General features: G+C 42.5%; 1 protein-coding gene across 1 annotated transcript in view; it reads left to right on the top strand.

Annotated features, from left to right (window-relative positions):
* The window catches only part of LAPTM4B (lysosomal protein transmembrane 4 beta), a 77,925-nt gene extending 54,830 nt beyond the window's left edge, over positions 1–23,095 (top strand). Inside the window, exons 6-7 of the mRNA XM_086695082.1 lie at positions 1,110–1,205; positions 21,917–23,095. Of these exons, the coding sequence (XP_086551208.1) occupies positions 1,110–1,205; positions 21,917–21,994 (174 nt within the window). The 3' untranslated portion in view covers positions 21,995–23,095. The remainder of the gene's footprint in view (positions 1–1,109; positions 1,206–21,916) is intronic.
* Positions 23,096–23,414: the final 319 nt, after the last annotated feature.

The following is a 23,414-nucleotide window of genomic DNA, read 5'->3' as shown; positions in this document are numbered from 1 at the left end:
ACAGCATGTGGTCCTCTGTGACTGACCGTTTTTGACTCAGCGTAATATTTTCCAAGGTTCATTCGGGTTGCAGCATATGTCAGAATTCCTTTCCTTTCTATGGCTGAACACTGTTCCATCGTATGTGTGTACCACATTTCATCTACCGCATCGACAGTTGATAGATACTTGGGTTGTTTCCACTTCCTGGCTATTACAAATAATGCCACTGTGAACATTTGTGTACAAGATTTTGTGCAGACACATGTTTTCATTTCTCTTAAGCACATACCTACAAGTGGAAGTGCTGGATCATATGGTACCTTCTTTAACCTTTTGGGGACCACCAGACTCTTGTCCAAAGCGGCTGGACCATTTTACATTCCCATCGGCAGCATACGAGGGTTCCAGTCTTTCCACATCATTACATTTTTTGATCAAAGAATTGTACAGCTAGAAAGGGATTTTGAAGTCCTTTAATCCAGTTCCAGGTGATTGGAGCGGAATGCAAGCGGCTCATAGTCTACATAGAACACCTCCCACGAGCTCACGCTTTATTCCTGGCTCCTGACATTATTTATTCATATCTTTATTCGAGACATTAATTCTAATTATCTTCTTTGGATATTTCATTATGAAAATGGGAAATGTTCTAGTGAATTTTATTGACCATGAAGCAAATTTATGTGCTGTGAACGTTTTTGAAAAAATTAACTTGTGTATGACTTGTTTAATCACGTATAATAAAAGTAAAATAAAGATCCCAAAGACAGAGAATTTATGTGATGAGAAATGGGTTAGTAAATTGACCTGTGACACTGGGGGCAGTAAATGTTTGTGGCCGTTGATCTTTCCAACTACCTTTTCTCACAGATTCTCTTGCTCTTCCCTATCCCCCCTTCCCCAGCCCCCCACTGCCTTCCGGGGTGGTGTGATAGAATAAGCTATAGCAGCACCCTTTGGCAGAAAAGGACCCAACACTTGTAATTTTAGGGACTTTTTGGTTTAGTAGAGTTACTATGTGCACGTACTAGTTATGTAAATAAAAGTTTTGTAACTGGGGGGGGGGGGGGTATTTAAAATCTTCTGAAGTTGAAATGAAAGATCTAATAGTTATTACTCACTTACAGGGTTACTTGATTAGCTGTGTTTGGAACTGCTACCGATACATCAATGGCAGGAACTCCTCTGATGTCCTGGTTTATGTTACCAGCAATGACACTACGGTAGGTGCAAAGTCATTTAACGTGGAGATTGCCATATTATGTGACAGCTTCTAGATGTTTCTAGTGTTTGCTGTGATCTTACTGTTGTTGACACATACTCATGAGCTGCTTAGTCATCAAAAGATTCATAGTTGAATGAAATGTGTTTTGTTTTCCTTATAGGATATTAAAAAACCTAGGTGGCTCAACTTCTGGCTTATTTTTAAAAATATTACAGATGGATAATATATGTGCCTTCCCCATATTTATGTATCTTAAACTTGAATTATTAAACCATGGTATAAAGTTCTAGATATCAGTTCTGCCTACTATGACTGTGTGCTCTCACTTGAGAGAGAATTGAGAATGTGAGTTGAAACCTAGAGAAACGTGACTGTACAGAGAGAGAAATGAGGGTGGCAGAGGTTCCTGTGTTTTTAACTCTTGTTTTGCTTCTAGTTGTTCATACTTAAAATTTTTAAACCTATTTAATAGGATTGTGGAAAACATGATTTTACTGGAAGAGTCCTCAAAATCATTTGTACTTTATGGAAATTATCTTAAACTCATAGGAAAAGTGTAAGCCCTCTAGATAGGAACCTGCCTATGTCTCCATCGAATTTGTACTCGGCACAGTGCCTGACGCAGTGCTCGGGACAAGCGCGTGCTCAAGGAGCAGTTGATGCAAAGGTTGATGATGGATGACATGAATGTGTGGGATGGCTTGTAACAGATGGGATTGGAGGGGACAGAATGGACAGGACACATGGAAGGGTAAATACAAATGGCGTGTTAGGTCTAAACCAGAACAGAGTTTTATATTTTGTTTTGGTTTTTACATTGTGGTGACTTACTCACCTTGTGACCTTACTGAAGTGATTTAACCTGTCCCTGACTCGACCTCCCTGTGTATAAGATGGGAATAAGACAGTATCATGCTTTATATTAAATATATAGGTACAAGCTGATACACTGAGAACTATGTGGGATTTCTGAGAGAAAGCATGCTGTACACGAATCATTTTCCTAAGTGCTCACCAAACATTTGTTGAGTTGACGCGCATGTGTGTGAGCAGTGGTTTAACAAGAGGCCATGGTCAGGTGCACGAAGCCCAACACACCAGATGCTGAGAGGCCCTTTTGTGGGGGGTGGGGTGGGGATGGGTCCTGCAGAATCCTATGCCCTGATTGCAGTAAACACATGTTCTGCTCAAGACTTTAAAGAATTCCTCTTGGGTCAGTAAGTCTCTTTAAAGAAATCGCTGTTCGTAATTAACATAATTTTGATAAAATTACTGGCTTAAAGAATTTTTTCCTTCTCTGAGTTTCTGGGTACTTAGTTACCTGTAAGTTTCTTTTTTCCTGCCCTTTCTTCAAGAAGAAATCCCAGAGTACATTTATTGTCCTGCTGATCTAATGAAAAATCTAAACAAAGTTTGAGATTTTTGAGTTTGAAGAACCAATAAAGTTGCTAAACAAGCAACCTCATCCTTAAATATCATGATGTATGGGACTTACAGAACTTTGAGAAGTATCTCAGAGAAGATAATGCCCGTACTGCACGTGTTTGTGTCGATACACTGTCAGTGGTGGTTGTTTTTTCAGTGCTTTCCAAAGAGTGGTATGTATTCTTAATAGAAGCAAGGTGGAAGGACTAAAAGGGTGCACGTTGTATAGATATACCTTCAAATCCAAGGATATTCTGATATTTGTAGAAACTGGGATGCTTAGAGAATTTAAGAGCCATGAGTAAGTCCCTAAAATGCAGCCAACTTGCTTTTTTTAGAGGAAGCTTTTATTTTCTCTCCCTTTGAAAGAGTCAGAATTAGACATGGGATAGCAGGTAGGTTTTATTTAGGCGAATATAAACTGAAAATAGTTGTACTTTTCAACTGGACATCTTCAGCTCCTCTAATACTAGACCTCTTTCCTCAGAAAAGCTTCCAGCTTGGCAGTGGTTTGGAGTAACTAGGATTTGGGACGTTGGACGACTGCCAACTGCGATGGTTTCCTGATGTTTTGACAAAGGTGTTGGGGGATTGCTTGGTAGTGGTTATTGGTCATTATCTTCTTGACTGTGCTGTACTGACTTGCTGTTTTTAAGACGGGACACTGAGTTGCTGATAATGTTTTTACTTTCTCGGAGTTCCCAGTGAACCTTTTCTTTTTCTGTGTGTGTTTAAAGAAGAGTATTTCTGGGGAAGGGAGATTTATCATTTCTCATAACTGGATTGCATTGATAGTCTAGTCCAAAATACAGTGTTAGATCATCACCTGAGTCTCAGCTTTCTGACAGTATTTTTAAAGATTTTTTTAGGGGCGCCTGGGTGGCTCAGTTGGTTAAGCATCCGACTTCAGCTCAGGTCATGATTTCATTGTTCATGAGTTCGAGCCTCACACCAGGCTTTGTGCTGACAGCTCAGAGCCTAGAGCTTGCTTTGGATTCTGTGTCTCCATTTCTCTCTCTGCCCCTCCCCTGCTCATGCTCTGTCTGTCTCTCTCTCTCAAATATTAAAAAAAAAAACAAAAAACCACATTGTTAAAAAAAGATAATGGTATTGTGCTTATTTTTAAAAGAGTCCTTACTATACTAAATTAATAATGCTTTAATATCATACAATACCTAGTAAGTGCTCAGATTTCCAGTGCCTCATAAATGTCATAATTTTTCTAGTGGTTTGAAACAGGAACAATGGGTCACTCTGTATTTTAAGACTCTAATTTTGTTGTTAAAGAAACTAGTTTGTCCTACAGACTAGATTTGTCTGACCGTATGCCTGTAATGTAGTCCTCTGTATTCCCAGTAGATTAGTACTCGGATCTAGGGATTTTCCATATTCATTACCCCCACCTTCTTTTTTGCAACATGACTTTATAATTGATCATTTGTTCTTCCGTCAAGAGGCAGATAATCTGTCTGACTGATTCTGCCTTTTTGGAACGTCAGCAACCAGTGATACCTAATGCCTGGATTTGGTGATTGATGAGGGGTTGCAGGATGGTGACAGGCTGTCAGTCCTTGTTCACTACTAGCTGGAATATTTCTGTAAAGAGAAACTTTCCCTCATGTTCTATTGGGTTACCCAGAGGTACTTGTGACCTGGATAAATATACTTCTTTTTGTTATTTATCAGTTTTCAAAATGATACATTGGTCTGTCATTCTCTAGTGGTGACCAGTGAAGGTTTTGTTTGTTTTGTTTTGTTTTGTTTTTTATGGAACAAATGAACTCAGGAAAAAAAGGCCTGTTATGAGAAGAGTCTGGGGGTGTCCAGTTGGAAAGTAAAGTGTCTTGATAAATTTTGTCAGGAAACCTAAATAAAACTTTAACCTGTTATTCCATGCCTTTTTGGAACTTTCTAAGGGAAAAATATAAAAGCTTTCTCTAAAAAGCTCGTATATTATATAGTTTAATGTTTATAGTTTAATGTATATAGTTTAATACATAACAAGTATGTATTAATGTTCAAATTGTGCCATTTTTGGCCAATTGGAGCCTCTTCAGGTTGGCACCCAAATCTTTTGACAAAAGTGTGGCTTCCTTGCTGTCTGGTTGACAAGATGCTCCAGGCTCCTCTCGTCCATTTTCTGTCCCAGACTCATAATCAGCCATTTCTCCAAGGAGCACTGCTTTCTTTAGGTGGAGACCGTAATCTGGATTTCTAGGTTTGGACAACATATTTCTTTTAAAAAAATTTCTTTAACATTTATTTATTTTTGAGAGAGACAGAGCATGAGTGGGGGAGGGGCAGAGAGAGGGAGACAGAATCTGAAGCAGGCTCCAGGCTCCGAGCTGCCAGCACAGATACGGAGCTCGATGCGGGGCTCGAACTCACAAACAGTGAGATCATGACCTGAGTCGAAGTCAGTTGCTCAACTGACTGAGCCACCCAGGCGCCCCAAGACAACATATTTCTCTTTAAGCAGGGCTCCGCATGTTTAAGAATGGTTTTGACTAGAACGAAAGGAGTTAATGTTAGCATTCCAACTTTAAAAATCCCAATATGCCGAAGCCTCACTCTGAGACCTGAGTGGGGGTTGGAGTGATCTAGTTCTGTCATTTTCCCTGGACTCCATAGCTATATTAAGATCCTCGTAGCATGTAATAATGTGTTTCTCTTTTGTCCCTGTCTTTATTGGGAATCCACACTGACATAATAACGTGTTGCCTTTCACTTCCTATCAAGTATTAGGCCAGATGGCTTTTCTCCCAGGCTGAATAGTCTCAGGGTGACCTCTGTGGAAACATCCTCTGGGGGCTCTTGTTGGTAGAAAATAAATGTGTTCTCTTTTTAAATTTTTTTTCTTCTCTAAAATAGTACACATATTATTAGTCGTATATGTACTCTTTCGAATACTGCTTAGGTGGAGGACAGAGGAGTTATCAGGTACTGGAACTCATTCCCTGAGTTAATCTAACCTCCAGTTTCCCAACCAAACTACAGCAAAACCTTTAAAAGAAATGATTAAGACAGAGTGGTCACCAACTCTGTTAGTTCATAATGCTCTAGGGTCTTGGTTTTTTTTTTTTTTCATGGTGCCCATAAGCCAAAAGGAATACCTAACTGTCCATTGCATTAAGTAGTCAGGTCCAGAGAATCTAAGAGTACAAGTGAGGATAATAGGGGCGTCTGGGTGGCTTATTTAATTAAGGGGTCGATTCTAGATTTCAGCTTAGGTCATGATCTTTTTGTTTGTTTAAAGTTTATTTTGAGAGAGAGGGAGCACAAGTGGGGAAGGGGCAAAGAGAGAGGGAGAGAGAGAATTCCAAGCAGGCTCCACATTGTCAGCGTATAGCCCAACACGGAGCTTGGATTTACAAGTGACGAGATCATGACCTGAGCTGAAATCAGGAATCAGGTACTTAACTGACTGAGCCACCCAGGCATCCCGGCTCAGGTCATGATCTTGTGGTTTGTGAGATGGAGCCCCATGTTGGGCTCTGCCCCTCCCTTGCTCACTCACTCTGTCTCTCTCTCTCTCTCTCAAAATAAATAAATAAACTTGGAAAAAAAGAAAAAGAAATGAGTATAATATCTACCAGTTGTTGCTGTGCTTTCCTTGAAATTTTAAAAAATCCCAGTGTCCCCTCTGAATCCCTGTGTCACACTGTTGGGTTCCCTGAGAGACACACTGTTCCTTTGAGGACATTGTTGTAGAAATCACTTTCCAGATACATATTATATAATACCACATTTTCTCCCCTACTGCCATCAAAATTTGGCCTTAAGAAGAAAAATGTATCAAATACTAAACACGTAGATTATAGAAACAGATTTCCTTCACATTAAAATGTATGCAAATTGAGATTTTAAAAACTATTTTAATCTATGCAGTCTTGTCTTGCTAACACCAGTGAAGATTTGAGTCATGGTAATACCCAGTATTTAGTTAAATCCCAGAGTAGGGAACCTGATTCCTTTGGAATTGGAGCACTTTAAAAGCAGTGAGATTAATATTTAGCCAAGATGATGTCTGAAGTTCTGATTCCAGATAAAAAAAATCATAGACTTTGAGTAATGTAGGAAAATCCCTAACCATTTATGGATACACAGGAAAATTTTAAACATCATAACATAGAGCCTGTTATGCCATGTCACATTGTGGGTGCTAATCCAGATTAACATTATATACAGGCTTATTACTGTGTTGACTTCAGAAAGTATTTTGCCGTGTGGGGCCCTGTTTTGAGTCTGACTGCTTGAAAAACACAGTTAAGAAAAAAGTCAGGGACCTGATGAAAGCCAGATTATCTCCCCAGCAGCTCTTTCCCTCTGAGGGACCTGAGATTAAGAAAGGCTGACCTTGGACTGTCAGAAAAGCCCCAAAACAAGTTCTTGGTTGGCTGGGGTGGGGGGTGGGGTGGGGTGGGAGTTAGTAGTGGTCTCAATGACTGTTAAAATTTGTGCATAAAAAATACCCCTGTTTTTCCCCCTGTTGTTGCTTTTATTTCTTTATTATTTTTTCCTCCTGTTGCTTTTAAAAATCAGATGTTCATTCCTTCCTAGGAATAGGTTAGGTGTGGTTAGAAACAAGTTCCCGACTAAGTAACAGGAGTCCTTTTAGCTCCCCCCATGCCCCCAAAGAGAGATTTTTGGTTATACTTCAGAAGAAGGTCCTTCATACTTGAGAAGCTAGACTGATGCCAGGTGAATGTACAGTTCTCATCTTGCAGATTCTTGAGAAAACTCATCACTTTCTGAGACGGTGTAAGGGGGGCTTCCCCAGAAAACTAAGTTACTAGACTGGCTCTCAAGATCTCTTCCAGTCCTGGGCATCTCGGATTCATTAAACATACTTTATAAACAGCACACATCTTTCATCACTGTCGTTTGCCTGTAGGAACCAGAGGGTCCAGAAGCAGTGAGGGGTGGGGGGAGAGAAAGGTGTGCTAAGAACACGACTGCTAGAGAGTTTAAAACTGTAGCCTGTGACTTTAGACCCTGAGGCTTCTGGCCTGCTACCTGCTGGAATACAAAAGGGGGATCTTACTTGTAACATCTCAATCGTAGGTGTCCTTTGGCCTTGCAATTTAATAGTTTATATGATCTCCCTAAGCTTCTTTTTTTTTCCCCTTGTAATTTTAAAAAGCCAAGGCAGATGTGAGAGGTTGATAGAGATTTGGTAACCTCTCCAATAAGCAGAGAGAGCAGTTAGGAGACTATCTCCAGAGTCAAGGTGACTATGACGATGGAGACGATAAAGGTCTGATCCAAGGCCACGGTGGAGGGAAAGAGGAAGAGGAGAAGGATTTGAGGGAGCTGTAGGTGGTAGAAATGCAAGCTGATAGTCGAGGGGATACGGAGTAAGATGAGTCTCAGGGATATCTCTTGTGTGTGACTGTACATAAAACATAAAACCACTTAGCCTGAGGGTAGGACAGTACCTTGGAAGGTACCTGGTCCAACCACTTTTTGGTGTGCTGTCTCCACGACAGTTCCCACAAATGCCATCCACCTGGGGACTGAACAATTCCAGAGATGTTCTGCTCTTTGCTTCTATTTTACCTTCCTGCCCTGTAGCTTCAGTAGCATGGCTCTCTCCCCAAACGCTTACGTGGTGGTTGCCATCTGCCAGGCTCTGTGCTGGGTGCTTTGAGTATATGAGCTCACTTCATCCCCCAAGAGTCTTTGGAGTAGGGTCTCCTAAGCCCTGTGTACAGAAGAGTCCATTGAGGCACCACGGGGGTCACTTCCTGGGATGACGCGGCTGGCGAGCGGCAGGAGGGGCATTACGGACCTGAGCAACCTGGCTTCTGTCTGTTCTTATGCACCGGCTTCCTCCTAGACTGTCGGCAGACTGCAGCCAGGACCATGTGTTCTCACCTCCCATGCCTGGCACCTGCCTGAGCGGGGTGAGGAGTGAAGCAGCTACACAGTTCATTGAGCTGATTCTTCTCAAGTCAAGTCACAAACCTTAGAAGCAGCAGTACTTTGTGGGGGGAGTGCACCTGGCTGGCTCAGTTGGTGGAGTTTACGACTCGGGGTTGTAGGTTCGAACCCCATGTTGGGTGTAGAAATTACTTAAAAGTAAAGTCTTTTTAAAAATTAATTAAAAAAAAGAAGCCGTGGGACTTTTTTATTTTGCTTGCTTATTTTTGCTTTTTAGCACAGTGGAAGGGATGGGAGGGTGACTTAGAGTGGGAAGAAAAGCAAAGGTTAAAAGGAAGCTTTGTAACCGCAGGGCAGCTGCCTTCTTCAGAGTTGTGCTAAGCAGCCCTACTTCCTGTAACTCAGCCCCACACAGCTTCCCGATTGCTCCCACATTCACACGGCTGGTTGTGCATGAGATTGCACTGGCTGCCCCCGAGATTTCCTCCTGAAAGCTTTTCACCTGCTCTCATGTATGTTCTACGGTTCAAGCTGACCGGATGTGATGTTAACTCAGTTCATGTTTCTTTCCTTCCATTGTAAAATACAGCATTTAAAAAAAATCTCCTGGTCTGCTAGAAGTTATCTCTGACCCATATAACTTTTCAGTTATTTCATCCAATGAGGACATGGAGCAGTCCAGTCAACATACAAATATTTGAAACCTAAAAGTTCTGGAAGAACATTTCAAATAAACCCAGTTTTCCTTGTGACCCTGGGTAAGAGGCTATTAATCAATTGCGTAATTGTAATCCTCCTATAATAATAGCAAGTGAGAACAATTAATAGTAGTTTTGCAGTGAACAGAGGATTAAGTTATCCTCAATTTTCATTGCAGTTTACTTTAAAACAACACAGAAATGGACTTACGTATCACCCTTGTCCAAAAAAGAGTGTGTATTGATTTTTGCTCTAGGAACAAATGAGACCTTGGATTTTATTTTTTAACATATTTTAAGAAAAGTTTCTGGGTATGTATTTTAAGGAAACAATTTTAAAAAAATGTATGTTTGTGCAGCATTGTTTTTAACAGCAAAAGTACCCCAAGCTCATGTTTTTTTTAACATTTGTTTATTTTTTGGGAGAGAGAGAGCACAGAGAGCAGGGGAGAGGCAGAGAGAAGGGAGGGAGAGAGGATCCAAAGCAAGCTCTGCACTGACAGCAGAGACCCTAATGTGGGGGCTCGAACCCACGAATCGTGAGATCATGACCTGAGCCGAAGTCGGACACGTAACTGACTGAGCCACCCAGGCGCCCCTAAGCTCATTTTCTAATAATTAGAGACTGGTTTGGTTAAATAAGGATATATCCACTTGACAAAATGTCATTATTGTCATGAAAATTATTACGAACAGTTTAACAACAGACGAAAGGCTTGTGATGCTTTGAAAAGCAGAATATGGAAGTTGGTAGTGCACTTAACAGCTATGAAAAAATGACGCTTGTAGGCACAAATTACACTGTAATAGAAAATTAAACATTGCTTCATTGGATGCTGGAAATGAAAGCAGGAGACATTTCTCCCTTTCCACTGACGCGAGGGAGGGAGGGAGGTATACAGGGAAGGGGGAGCTGGGTAAAATGGGAAGCTGAGATCTGAGGTACTGAGCGTTCTTCCTGCCGCCTTGGCCTGCCGCCTTGGCCGCCTCTGGAAGGAGCGGTGTAGAATCATTAAGGAGGAGGCACAGTAGGTGGCGTAGCACATCAGGCTGGGGTCGGGAGAGGAAGTAGCTGGGATGCCTTTCATAGACAGCATGATAGCAGGCCAGCCATCCCTTCCATTTCCTCTGTAGTTAAATGAGGTGTTTTTATTTTAGACAAAAGTACAGGTTTTTAAAGGTGTATTCATTTAGATAGCGTTGTTTAAATATTAGATATTTAAGTGCTCAAAACCATTTTAACTTTCAGTTTGGGCAGCTATGTTAATTTGGTATTTCCAGACCAAATAACTCACTGGTGAGAGTTTTTGACCCAATTTGAAATATTTGAAGTATGAGTTCTTTCTATATCCTGGATATAATCTGTAAAAGAGTCTGAGTAGCTTCTCTATTGAGAATTAAGAGAAATAATGACTTTGTCCTATAATATTAAGTAATTGCAGTTTATAGTAGTTTTGCAGTGAATTGAGGATAAAATCATCTTGTATTTTACTTGCCTTTGGAAATGATTCCTTATTATGTAGGCAGACAGGGCTCAGTGGGGATTTCTTACAAGAACCTCCCAAAAAGTCTGTTTATGTTCTCTCCGCCTCCTGGCATGTTGGAAACAAGATGCCATCAGTTGTAAATTGCACCATTATTTCAGGTACTGCTTATTGTAAGGTGCTGCCGATTACAAGGTGAAGCCTCCATTCAGGGATTAAAATGTATGAAAATGTGTATCTTAGAGGTAAAAAAATGTGATTATGTGTATGTTTACTTATTTATATCATACGTGAGGATATTAAAAAAGTTTGGAAATAGCTAACCTAGGTTCCTTAAAGATAGCCCAGACTTTATGTCCGTGGTGACCCTGTCCCAAATGCCCAAATGGTTATTTCTGTTAATCGTGAAGATTCGTAAGCCAGCTGTCTCTCCTTTCCTGTTTGGCATGAGTAAGGAAAAGCTCGTCTAAACAGGCCAATATGGTGTGGCCAATGTAAGACACGCCGCCTGTTTTAAACAAGGTACACTGTAACTGTATATACATTGTGGACCATGTGGGATGTAAGAAATGGTGAAGAAGAGAAAATATTTTGACTTCTTGGAATTAATTTAAAAGGACCTTTGGAAGACCTAAGTGCCTCGAAATTCTGAGATTGTTTTGAGGCCGTGTAATTTCATATCTGACATTATTCTGTCTTCCAAGGGCAGAAATCAGAGTAATGCTTTTCCTGAGTACGGGCAAAGGCAAACTTTCTATAAAGAGCCAGAGAGTAAATACTTTAGGCTTTGTGAGCCAGATGGTCTCTGTCATAACTCTTCAGCCCTGCTGTCCTAGTGTGAAGCCAGCTGTAGATAATACATAGATGAGTAAGTATGGCTGTGTTCCCATAAAACCTCATTTATGGGTGCTGAAATTTGAATTTTATGTAATGTTCACAGATCACAAAGCATTTCTTTCTTTTAAACTGTTAAAAAATGTAAAAACCATTCATAGGTTATAGGCCACACAAAAAACAGGTGGCAGGCCAGATTTGGCCCACGTAGTTCACAGACCTCTGCTTTAGTGGAAGTTTAAGCCAAGTTCTCTAGGCATTTGTAGGACAACTGTTGGAACCATCCCGGGGAGTTTAAGAATCCCAACTTTGGGCCTTGGTAGATCTCAGAGTTGAGCTTTTTCTCCTGCAGGCGGGTTCACAAACAGCACCTAACCCTTTGGTGTTTGTAAAGGACAGCTTTTTCTTGAGAAAGTTTTAATTCTCACCTATTTGTTGTTTTGCCTCTAGATTAAATCAAGCTTACATTTTCTACAAACTCTAGTAGAAAATCAATAAAAGAATAATTTGCTTGCAAAATAGTCACAAAGCCTTGAAAAATAGTAGCTAAAGCTATTATGTGTTAGTATATATTACCCACTGTCTTTTATATAAAGATTTATTCCATAAGGTTTTTAAAAAAATTTTTTTTAATGTTTATTTTTGCAAGAGAGAGTGAGCAGGGGTTGGGGAGAAGCAGAAGGAGGAGACACAGAACTCAACGCAGGCTCCAGGCTCCACACTCCACACAGAACCCAACGCGGGGCTTGAACCCACGAACTGTGAGATCACAACCCAAGCCGAAGTTGGACACTTAACTGACTGAGCCACCCAGGTGCCCCTAAAGTCTTTTTTTAATGTTTATTCATTTTTGAGAGAGAGAGAGAGGCAGGCAGAGAGGGAGGGAGACAGAGGATCCGAAGAGGATCTGAAGAGGGCTCCGTGCCAACAACAGAGAACCTGATGCGGGCTCGGATTCACGAACCACGAGATCATGATCTTAGCCGAAGTTGGATTCTTAACCAACTGAGCCACCCAGGCTCCATAAAGTCTTGTTGTAGTTTACTATCACAAAAAAGTAGGAGCTCCCGGGTGGCTGAGTTGGTTAAGTGTCTGACTTTAATTTCGGCTTGGGTGGTGATCTCATGGTTTGTGAGTTCAAGCTCCATGTCGGGCTCTCTGCCGTCAATGCAGAGCCTGCTTGGGATCCTCTGTCCCCCTCTCTCTCTGGCCCTCCCCTGCTTGCACACGCTCACACTCTCTCTCTCCTTCTCAAAAATGAGTAAACATTAAAAAATTTTTAAAAAGAAAAAACACACCTTCCTCTCTCTCCCTCCCTCTCTTTTCCTTTCTTTCTGTATCTATCTATCCATTCATATATGGAAAAAAAACTTCTTGACCCAATTAATTTCCATTTTGTCTTATTTCTAGGTCATTTCAACACTCGTTTGTCTTATTTTGCAGTATGACCAATACTGCAAGCCACAGCATCCTTTCAAAACTGCGTGGGATAAAGTGATTTGTTGAGCCTGAGTACATTCCATGTACTAATAAGCACATTGCTGAGGTTTATTTATTTCACTAACCTTGTGAGAGAAACGCTGTTATGGCCCCTGTTTATAGCTAGAGAAAAGTAGGGCTTTAAGAGGTACGTGGCCGGCCCGAGGCCTCGGAGCTGGGACTGGTAGACCCAGATGGTCTGCCCCACAGCCCATGCTCTTAGCCACTACCCCAGCGGGCCTCGGGCTTCTCGACACGGTGGCAAACAGGAAGAAACAGTGTTTGTATGGCACACTCTTGTGAATGGATACTGATTGAGAAGCTCTTCCCCATGGAAAATAAATTCTGTTCATCAGCCCCCCTCGGCTAGCAGATGAGCTGTCTGCTGGTTCAGGCCTTGTGTGGTTCAGTTAGTGCGGTATCCTCAGTACCTGGCACCCAGCAGCACCAACACTCATTGATGAAATGAATGGAAAACATTTAATAAATCATTTGTCTTGCTCTCTTTTTTATTCATTTGGTGGAAATCACTTAGGTGATGTGAACCAGACCAGCTCCGTGCCTATACCCCCAACCATCTAGTTGTCATCCACAAAAGAGCACACTGTGGAGATCACACTATTTCTTCCATATCTGCTGCTTTTCTTCCATTCCAGTGAATGGTAGCAATGTCTACCTTGTCACCTTGGCCAGTCATCTTTAAACTTGTTACGATTAGTCCTTTAGTCTTTTCAGCTCTACTTTTCAGTTTTCTTCTCTCTGTTGCTGCCAGACTGATGTAAATCATAAAACTGATTTGTCAACCCTTTATTTAAAAGTCTTCATAGGGGGCACCTATGGGTGGCTCAGTTGGACGAGTGTCTGACTCTTGGTTTCAGCTCAGGTTGTGAACCCAGGGTCGTGGAATCAAGCCTTGCACCAGTCTCCACACTGAACACGGAGCCTGCTTAAGATTCTCTCCCTCTCTCTCTCCCTCTCTCCCTCTCTCCCTCTCTATTCCCCTTCCTCCTCCCCCTCCCTTCTCCCCTACTTACACATTCACACACTCTCTCCAGAAGAAAAAACAAAAAATTAAAGTCTTCAGGGGATCCTGGGTGGTTCTGTTAGTTGAACGTCCACCTTCATTTCAGGTCATGATCTCCTGGTTCATGAGTTCCAGCCCCGCATCGGGCTCTGTGCTGACAGCTCAGAGCTGGAGCCTGCTTCGGATTCTGTGTCTCCTCTGTCTGTGCTCCTCTTCCGCTCACACTCTCTCTCTCTCTCATGCACGCGCAAAAATAAACATTAAAAAATTTTTTTTTAAGTCTTCAGGAGGTTCTGTGCCACTTATTATTACTGCAACATTTCTCCACTGTGGGTTACTCCACTTTGCTGTGTGATGGCTATTTGTGACTTGTGGGGTGGTTTGGTATTGTTTCCTTCTTAATAAATAGGAACAGATTCAGGATTTACCCCTACAATAACCTCAGTCTCAGCTGCACGCATTCTAGTATTTCCTTGAAACGAGAGGAGGGAGCAGAATCCTAACTTCGTCCTGCCAACTCCATCTTATTTGTGAAGCAGCTTTGAGGGACTGTTACTGATGTGTTGTCAACAGCGGCTGCTCTCGCTCTCGTGAGCTGTCGTGCTTTCATAAATACCAGGCCCCTTCACGAAAACCACCCCCTCCCTCCCCCGAGGAGCCAAAACAAGAAAAGTCTAAATTCACAGTGGTATTTTCTTGGCTTTTTCATGTTTTGTGGGGAGAGGAGGGCGGTTGATTTTGTAAAAACAATCTGTGCCTCCTCAGTTACCAAAGACCCATATCCACCCCCCCTCCCCAAAATGGCGAGGACTGCTGGTTTCTATGAAAGAAGGTGCCACTTCCCTGCCGTTGCTTCCAAGACCAGCTGGGGTCCCGCCTGTAGCTCCAGACTCATCCGTTGTAATCCCACCTCACGCACCCAGGTCTCCAGGCAGCAAACTACCTAAACCTTCCTGGGTGTGCCTCGGTCTTTCATGACACGTAGTTTGCGTGTACTTTTCCCCCCTCCCGGGATGACCCCTGCTGTTGACATAGGCCATCCTGCTCCGCATTTCAGCCCATCATCATCTCTGCCTTCAGCCCAGCTGCCCTCTGATAGGTGCCCCCATGTACGTGGGTAAGGCGTGAGTGCTGGCTATGGTGTTTTCAACCAAACCTTGCCGTGGATTTTAGAATTATAACTATATGCACACATCTCTTACAGTAAAAATGGCATCCACTTTTCATGGACAAATAGTGTCTTTTCTCATCATTCAGTTACTTTTGTTTAGATTTGGTAAAGGAGGACGTGGGAGGTGTGGGGATGGCAAATCCTATAGTAGGGGGAGATGAGTATACTGTCTGCTCCTAGCTTTTGAGGTAAAAGGAAGCATGAGCTGGCTTGTTTCCAAAGGAGTTTCTCGGCACAACCTTAGGACTATCCTTCCATATTCCAGAACAGGAATATCTTCAGGATTCTTGAGAGGGTCCATGTCAGATAGGTTATTGGTTCCGTGACCTTCCCTCATGGGTATTTATCCAGTCATCTGTTTGCCTCAACAAGCAGGGCCCAGAGCAGCTTCAATTTTAGCCTCTAACACTCTCTGCAACCACCAGAGCTGGGGCAGGAAGAGAGAACTTCTTTTCTAACCCAAGGAAATAACGATGTGAGTAGAGGGCTTACTGGTGTCACTTTCCTGAGGAGAGCGTGCTGCGTAGGTGAGCTAGTTTAAGATAAAATAATACTGTTTCAATTGTCTGGCTGTAGTTGGAAAATCGCTGCCATTCATTGAGCATCCAAATGCTAATCCTGTCCTGCACATTAGCATTATGTTAACTCCCTTAAATCCTTATAACACCCTTTCAAAGGGAACTTGTCGTGGTCTTCATTGTATAGATCTGCAGACTGAAGTTCAGGTAGATTTCATAACCCAAGGATCATAAATCACAGAGCTGGAATTTGAACCCGGGTCTGATATCAGATCCTGATGGCTATCCACCGCCATATTGCCTCTAGAATATGGTCATGGCCACACATCAACTAAGTGATAGAACTCACATTTGAATACCCCTTTGTCTAAGAACAAGCTCTGAGAGAGGGATACAGAAGTGTGAGACTCCTGCTTTTTAGGAACTCTTTGGAGAGGAGAAAGGTAAGTGTATATGAGACTATTAATAGTACAAGATAATATACAATTGATAACTTACATAAGTGCTTCAGGAAAGTGATTTTGTGGTTTGAGTTCAGAGGGTCGTATTATAATTACTGCTATTTCCAGTGTTGTTCTTACGACTTCATATCATCTATAAAGAATATGAAAATCTATCATTGTGGTGTTTTTGTCTCAAGAACTTATTGTACTGTGATTGTACAGCATAATTAAGTGGAGAAGAGTGTAATCGAGGCTGGAACATTTCAGATCTCCATATTAGAAGTGAATTTAACATGAGCCTGGGGTTGTTTGGGTTTGTATGGAGTGACAGGAAAGGAGCATTCCAGGAGAGAAAAATCACAAGAAGGAGTCAGATCGGTAATGAGCGCGCTATGCCAGGAATCCTGGGAATAGATGGGATGGGGTAGGGTAGGGTGGGGTCAGATACGGGGCTGCTGTTGACCTGGGCATGAGTAGCGGGAAGAACACGGTAAATGAGGGAATTGTTCATTTTCCTGTTGCACACATTTGTTTCCTTGGGGGTACCTCAGGGCACCATAGTTCTCTAGTTTTCTTTGGAGTGTGGGGTGCTCTGCACTATGTTCCGGTGTGGAGGTTGGGACTCACAGGACTGGAGGGGGGTCTCAGGTGGGTGTGGGGGCTGGTCCTGATCACCCTCTCTGTGGGAGCATGTTGCACCTGAGGTAATAACTTCAGCCAGCACAGTGCTCCCCAGTTGCTTTGTTAAGTGTCTGTACTGCTGGGGTCCAAGCCCTCCCACCCTTCCCTGCTCTGAGAGTTGCAGATCTGGCCAGTCAAGCTCATCTTCCAGGCCCCCTGCAGAAGCTCCTGTCAAATCCACAACTTGCCTCCAGCCAGCAGGAATGACGCAGCCCTTAGCCTGCCCACCACCCTCAGGTTGAAAGTTGCCCCTTGATGACGGACTTCGACTTCAACGCTGCCATGATTACTCTTTCATTTTTTAAATGTTATTTGTGTTGTTAACATAGTATGACATATACATACATACATACATATACATATACATATACCCCCTGCACAGAAAGATTGCTTTCTTACTTATCCTGCCCAGCTCTTGCCTGTTACCCCAGCAGTAAGTGCTGCAGACTCTTTTTCTTGTTTCTTCTAGTGTTTATCTCTGTATTTTAAAATAGTGTCTACCTTGCTGTTTGGTCATCTGCTCAAGATCTCTTTTGACTTCTTGTTGTTGGATAGGATTTAACTCTCACTCTCCTCCTCATGTTCCTTGCTTCCCTTGTCCTCCTCGTACAGTCATATCAGATTTTCTGGTGCCGCCATCAGTCAGTGTTTACTTTGGATGATGCACATACGTGAATATTGTTCAGTGCAGAGCTCTGTGGTATACATTTTCTTGTATAGTTTTTGTTTTTTTCCTGTTACCTAAGCCCCCATCCTTTCTGTGTGGCTATTAGATCTGTCAACCACCTACTAATACTATTTTCCAAGTATTTTGACTGTGTAAGGTCATCTGTCAGTTCTCTTTTTTTCCTAGGGTTTCTCATCCCCCTGCCCCAGCGTGGACAAGGTGCCACACAGCCATCGTCCTGGTCACTGGTTTCAGTTTAATTTACGTTGCCCTGGTAGGATGCAGGGGCCAGCAAATAGCCTTCTGGTGCACTTTACCTTGTACCTCATATTGATCTCTGGTCTTGACCCCCAGATCTCCGGGGAAGATTCTCTGAGAACATGATGAAAGCTCTGAACACTCTTCCCAAAACACAAAATTGGACATGTAATTTTGTGAATGTCTGTAGACATGTGTGTAACTTACCTATAATACTTTGGGGAGGTGTGTGTGTAAAGCTGACAACTGTAGAGTTCCATGTAAGCTTTTAATGCCTAAGCTCTACTATTATGGTTGAAGTCCAACTCTAACCATAGTACCCAAACATCTCCTGTTTTTACCAATAAATAGTTCTTTTCTCTCGACCATTTTATCATCTCTTAGTATTTGATGGAATGAATTCGTTTCCCAAATTTTAATGACTTGTGGATTTATGGAATCCTTCTATGAAATCACTTCTGTGTTACATTTTTTGACCTTTGGTGTTAATTTATTTCTCCCTCCAACTGTTTTATGTATTGATGTATTTGCTGTGTTGAACTGCAATGACCAGGGAGCTGCTTTCCCACAAGCACAGTGTCACTTAGCAAGGTAACTCCCAACGAAAGAGACTCTACGGACACACAGACTCTAATCTTCCTAGTGAACAGCTGCCTTCTGGGGTCACTGGCAAGAGGGATTTTCCCCTCTGCATGGAAGAAAGTGACACGATCACACAGTCACCCTGTGGTTGAGCTCGCATTAAGACAAACTCCAAGGGACTGTACTTAGATTAGAATTTCATTAGATTGGATATTGCTTGAAGTCAAGTCCTCTGTGGTTGAGATTTGTAACGTCTCTGTGTTTGTCTACTCGTCGGGCAGCTGCCTTTTTCCAGGCAGTGCCTTTAGTTTGAAGTAGGACATGACCTATATTCTTAGTCCTCAGAGATTATTTTTGTAGTCATTCATTGTGAATGACTAAATTTTTAAAAATGAAAGACTGAGTTTAACTAAAAGCCAACTTCTAAAAATGTCAAAGTAATTGGATTTCAACCAGTTTTGTTATGTGGCATCTTAATTGGCATGTTCCATCTTAATGGACTCTACAGTTGTTTTTTCAGATTTCTAAGTACTTTATTGATCTTTAGAAGAAAAGGACAACAGGAAGTGTTTTTAGTCAGCATTGTCAGACTGTAATAGAAACAGTATGGCAGTCCCATGTCACCAACCCTTCCTTGAAATTGTCAATAATATTAACGTCACTTCGATTAAAAAAAATGACGCTATCCCTTCAGAATGTAAAACTGATTCCATTTGGATGACTTTCAGTGAAAAGAGCGTGAGGTACTGTGTGAAGACCATCTTCAGTGTGGTTGTGGGGACGCGAGGATAGGTGAGACTGTCACGAGCCCCGCTGAAAGGGCAAAGTTGTCACCAGGCCTCTTGACTTTGGATGAAGGGTCCAAGGCAATAGGAATATTTGAGACAAAAGGCCAATATTGGGATGTGATGATAACTCTTGCAAAATGAAACTGTAAAACAAGTTTGAAGGGGCACCCGGGTGGCTCAGTCGGTCGAATGTCAGATTCTTGATTTCGGCTCAGGTCATGATCTCATGGTTCATGAGTTCGAGCCCTGCATCAGGTTCTGCGCACTGACCGCCTGCAGAGCCTGCTTGGGATTCTCCCTCTCTCTCTGCCCCTCCCCCCACTCGCACTCTCTATGTCCCTTTCAAAATAAATAAATAAACTTAAAAATATAATAATAATACAAGTTTGAAGACAAATCACAAGAAATAGTGACAAACTGCCAAACTTAATGCGAAAGTAGGTATATTTTGACAAACAAAATTACAAAGTTACAGTACTTTTTTCTTTTTTTAAAAAAATTTCAGGGGCACCCTGGTGGCTCAACTGGTTAAGTGGCAACTTTGACTCAGGTCATGATCTCGTAGCTCGTGGGTTCAAGCCCCGCATTGGGCTTGGTGCTGACAGCTCAGAACCTGGAGCCTGCTTCAGATTCTGTGTCTCCCTCTCTCTCCTGCTGTCTCTCTCTCTCTCTCTCTCTCTCTCTCTTTCTCTCTCTCAAAATAAACATTAAAAAATTTTTTTTAATTTCATGTTTAATCTTTGGTGTACATTTTTGGAGAATCTGAGTGTTGTGTTTTGCTCAGGAAAGAAAATAAATTGGATACAATGGCTTGATTTCAGTCCTTTTTTAGTAGCCCTGCTGTGTTTTACAATAATTTCTCCAAGGATAATGATAGATAGGAACCAGTTCGTTATTTAATGAGGCCGAGGAGCATCATGCTGAAGCTCAGTCGTGGAAAATGTAAATGTTTTTAGTGTCGATCCCAGCTGTTGCCACCGGTTCTAAGTAGCCACATCGAATGTGCACACACGCACACACGCACACACACACCTATGTGCCGACACAGGGAGCGGAGCTGTGGCTTTGTTGTAGAGAGTACACTTTTCTCCCATGTCAGGCCGAGACCTTTAGGATCCCTCGTCAAGATGCTCCTGCCAGTTACTGGGTAAAGTGCCTGCTCGTGAAAGACAGGGCTCCGGTCATGCTCTGACCCTCGTCCGTCTTTCCTTCCGGTCCCAGAAGGTACTCTACGTTCAGGTTTCCTCCCTTTGCCGGTGCTCTTACCTGTCTACCTGCAGCACCTCCTCTTTGCTCTGGGCCTGATGCCACGTATCCTCCCGAGAGGCCTAAAGGAGTTTTCCGTGTGCGTTCTTTAACATCCTGTTCACACCGATGCACTGATCGTGCCTGATTTTACCTGTTTCACCTCCAGTCCTCTGTTAATGACTCTTTATGAAATTTTCTCTGTTCAAATGACTGGGTGGTTTCCAGTCTCCTAATTGGCCTCTAGCCAGTGTAGATGTCCTCTGCCTAGAATGCCCGGCTGCACTTCTCCCTCTGATGTACCATACAGACTCTCCCAGGGCCAGCCCAGGGGATGCCTCCATCATTTATTCTACAAACATCTGAGTTCCTACTAGCGAATAGGGACTGGGGACATCTCTGGGGCTGAGACAGGGCTGCACCTCAAGAGGAGCTCCCAGACCGGAAGAAGAGAAAAATCAGCAATCAGGTGTGTTAAGAGAGGGAAGAGTGTGCCTGTGTGTGGTATTGGGGGAATGGGGTGTGACAAAAACTTAAAAAGAAAATTCTAATGTCCCTATGGAAGCTAAAGGGATAAATAAATGAAAAGGCAGGAAATTGACTTTTACATTTATTTACTACTTTCAGTTTAAGTGATGTCCATAATTTTGTTTTGTTCTGTTCCATTTGTGAATGAATATTCTTCCTCTTTCCACAAAGCACTTGAGGTGGGTAAGGTTTTCGTTCATCTCATCTCTCAATTCCTAAGGGCACAGACTGTCTTTTATTTGAATTATCTTGTACCCACAATGCCTGTCATTCAGTAGGTGCATAATAAATGTTAGTTGATTGAATCAAGGCTAATTATATTGAGTTGCTGTTCCCTGGTTGGTTTTTTACTCCCCAAATCAGTCAGTGTTTTCTTATGTTGACAGCTCATGAACAATTAGAAGTGCTTGATTTTGTACCTGAAATGTGAACAGAAAGGTTGTCCATCAACATGAGTGTTTATTCTTATTTATTTCTCTTCACCCATTGACAGATAATATCGACCGTCTCAGGGGTGCATCAAGCAGTGTTAGGTATTTTATAGACCTCAGGTATCCACCTATTATGGCTGCAGAAATGTAGGTTAAGTAACTTACCACGGCTGTGCCGGTAAACTGTGGCTGATCTCAACCATGAGTGCGGCTCCTGTGGTCAGTTAGGTGCCTGCCCCAATTGTGTGCACACGTGGAACTCACCCAGAAGCCTTTCGTGCTCTGGAGAGCCACAGTCGCCTGCTTCCTAGTCCTAGCGACACAGTCCTGTGTCCCTCCAGGCACATGTGAACAGGGTGAGGAGAACCTACAGAAGGGCCAAAAGTCTCTTCCCATTTTCTTCCTTAAGAAAAAGTCTCTCATCGAAGGGTAGCCACTTGCTGGCAAGTTGATCTTTGGTACCGGCTATGGTAAACATTTAATTGCATGAAAGTTCCTTTAAAGTTAAAGCTCAGGGGAATGTATGTGCACCTTTACACACTAACCCTCGTCTTCTCTGTTTCTTCTCAGGTGCTGTTACCCCCGTACGACGATGCCACTGTGAATGGCGCGTCCAAGGAGCCACCACCCCCTTATGTGTCTGCCTAAGCCTGAAAGTGGGGCAGAGCTGAGCGCAGCGGCTTGATTTTCAGACGTCAGAGCAATAGTTCTTTCATTTCACTTCTGGGTTGAGTTCTCTGAGCTTATTTGTTGCTGAAACGCTACAGTTTTAAAATTTAGATGTTCAGTTGAATCCCTCTTTAGTTTTAAAGATACGCTTCAGCTAGAGCACTGTGATAGACTCACTGTAGAATTCTTTGTATAGGGGTGGGGCGCAGCGGGCTTACCTAGTCTTCCCTGGTTTTCCCTAGACATTGAAACTTCCCAGCAGTGTGGATGAACCTGGAGTCAGAGAAGTCTGTACCTGCTGGGCCCCAGAGTCGGGGGGAATTAGTCATCCTTTATCTCTGTCTTCCCTCTGTCTCTTTTCAAAGTGTAAAATAAAATCGAAATTAGACGATGCTTTTCTTAAGCCATTCCAGTGTTTGAACAAACCCTTCTGGAACAGGAATGTCAACTGTGTAATCATTGCTCTAATTAGATAAATAGGAGTCCATATCTATATAAATAAAACAAGAATTTCCTTAAGATTCTTTTTGACTTAAAGTCAGTGACAGTTTGTATCTGCTGTTCAAGGATTTTGTCCATGGGCTAAATTGACACCCTTCAGCAATCCCAGCCAGTGACGGCAGCCGCTCTCCGATGGCTGTTCTTGCACACCCCGTGTCGGGGGTCGTGGAGTGGCATGTCCCATCTGTGTTACAGAGGTGGAACTGATTTGTTTAGTTTCGCATGGTATCTGGTGCTTCCTTCCTCCTGGCTTCCCATCCCTACCCAGGACCCTTCTCGTTAAGTATTTGCCTAATAGTATGAAACAAGATTTTCTTCTTCTCTCCCTGCAAGGAACATCCTACTGTTTTGAGATTCTGAGTATGCCTTGTCATCTTTGAAACATAAGACGGTCTTCAGAAAAATGGGGAAGTGTGCTTTTCTTGTGGAATGCTCGTATCTCGACTATCTGAATTTCAAGGGACTTTTATACATTTCATATGTTCAGAAGTCACAGTTCTCCTGTTTGTTCATTGTTGAGTGTGCTGTAAATGAAGGCTTTGCAATTAAAGTGACATTTGCCCACATCTGAGAAAATAACCTTTTGACTCTGTGGTCATCGTACCTAGGGACCCTTCCCACCCACATGTGGCCATGCCGACACACGTAGTTTGGCCTGAGGAGGCAGCTTTACAGCTTTTTTCACACATATGTATTTTTTTAATATTTCAGTGCTGATAAAATCAGAGCATCTTAGGCCAAGAGAAATGGAGCCAAACTGACCCGAGCTTCGAACGTTCCTAAACCCCACCTCTGCCGAGCTCCGCGTGCTCGGCTGTTTTGTGTATGGTGGTTTAGGTCCATGGTGTACTTTTAATAAGCAGTTCAGATTTTACTCCATGCCAAGGGAGATTAAATG

This window comes from Puma concolor, chromosome F2, assembly GCF_028749965.1.
Source record: "Puma concolor isolate L17-30 chromosome F2, mPumCon1.1.hap2, whole genome shotgun sequence".
NCBI classification, from domain to species: Eukaryota; Metazoa; Chordata; class Mammalia; order Carnivora; family Felidae; genus Puma; species Puma concolor.
The sequence above is the reverse complement of the archived record's forward strand: the minus strand, read 5'-3'. Positions and strand labels throughout refer to the sequence as shown.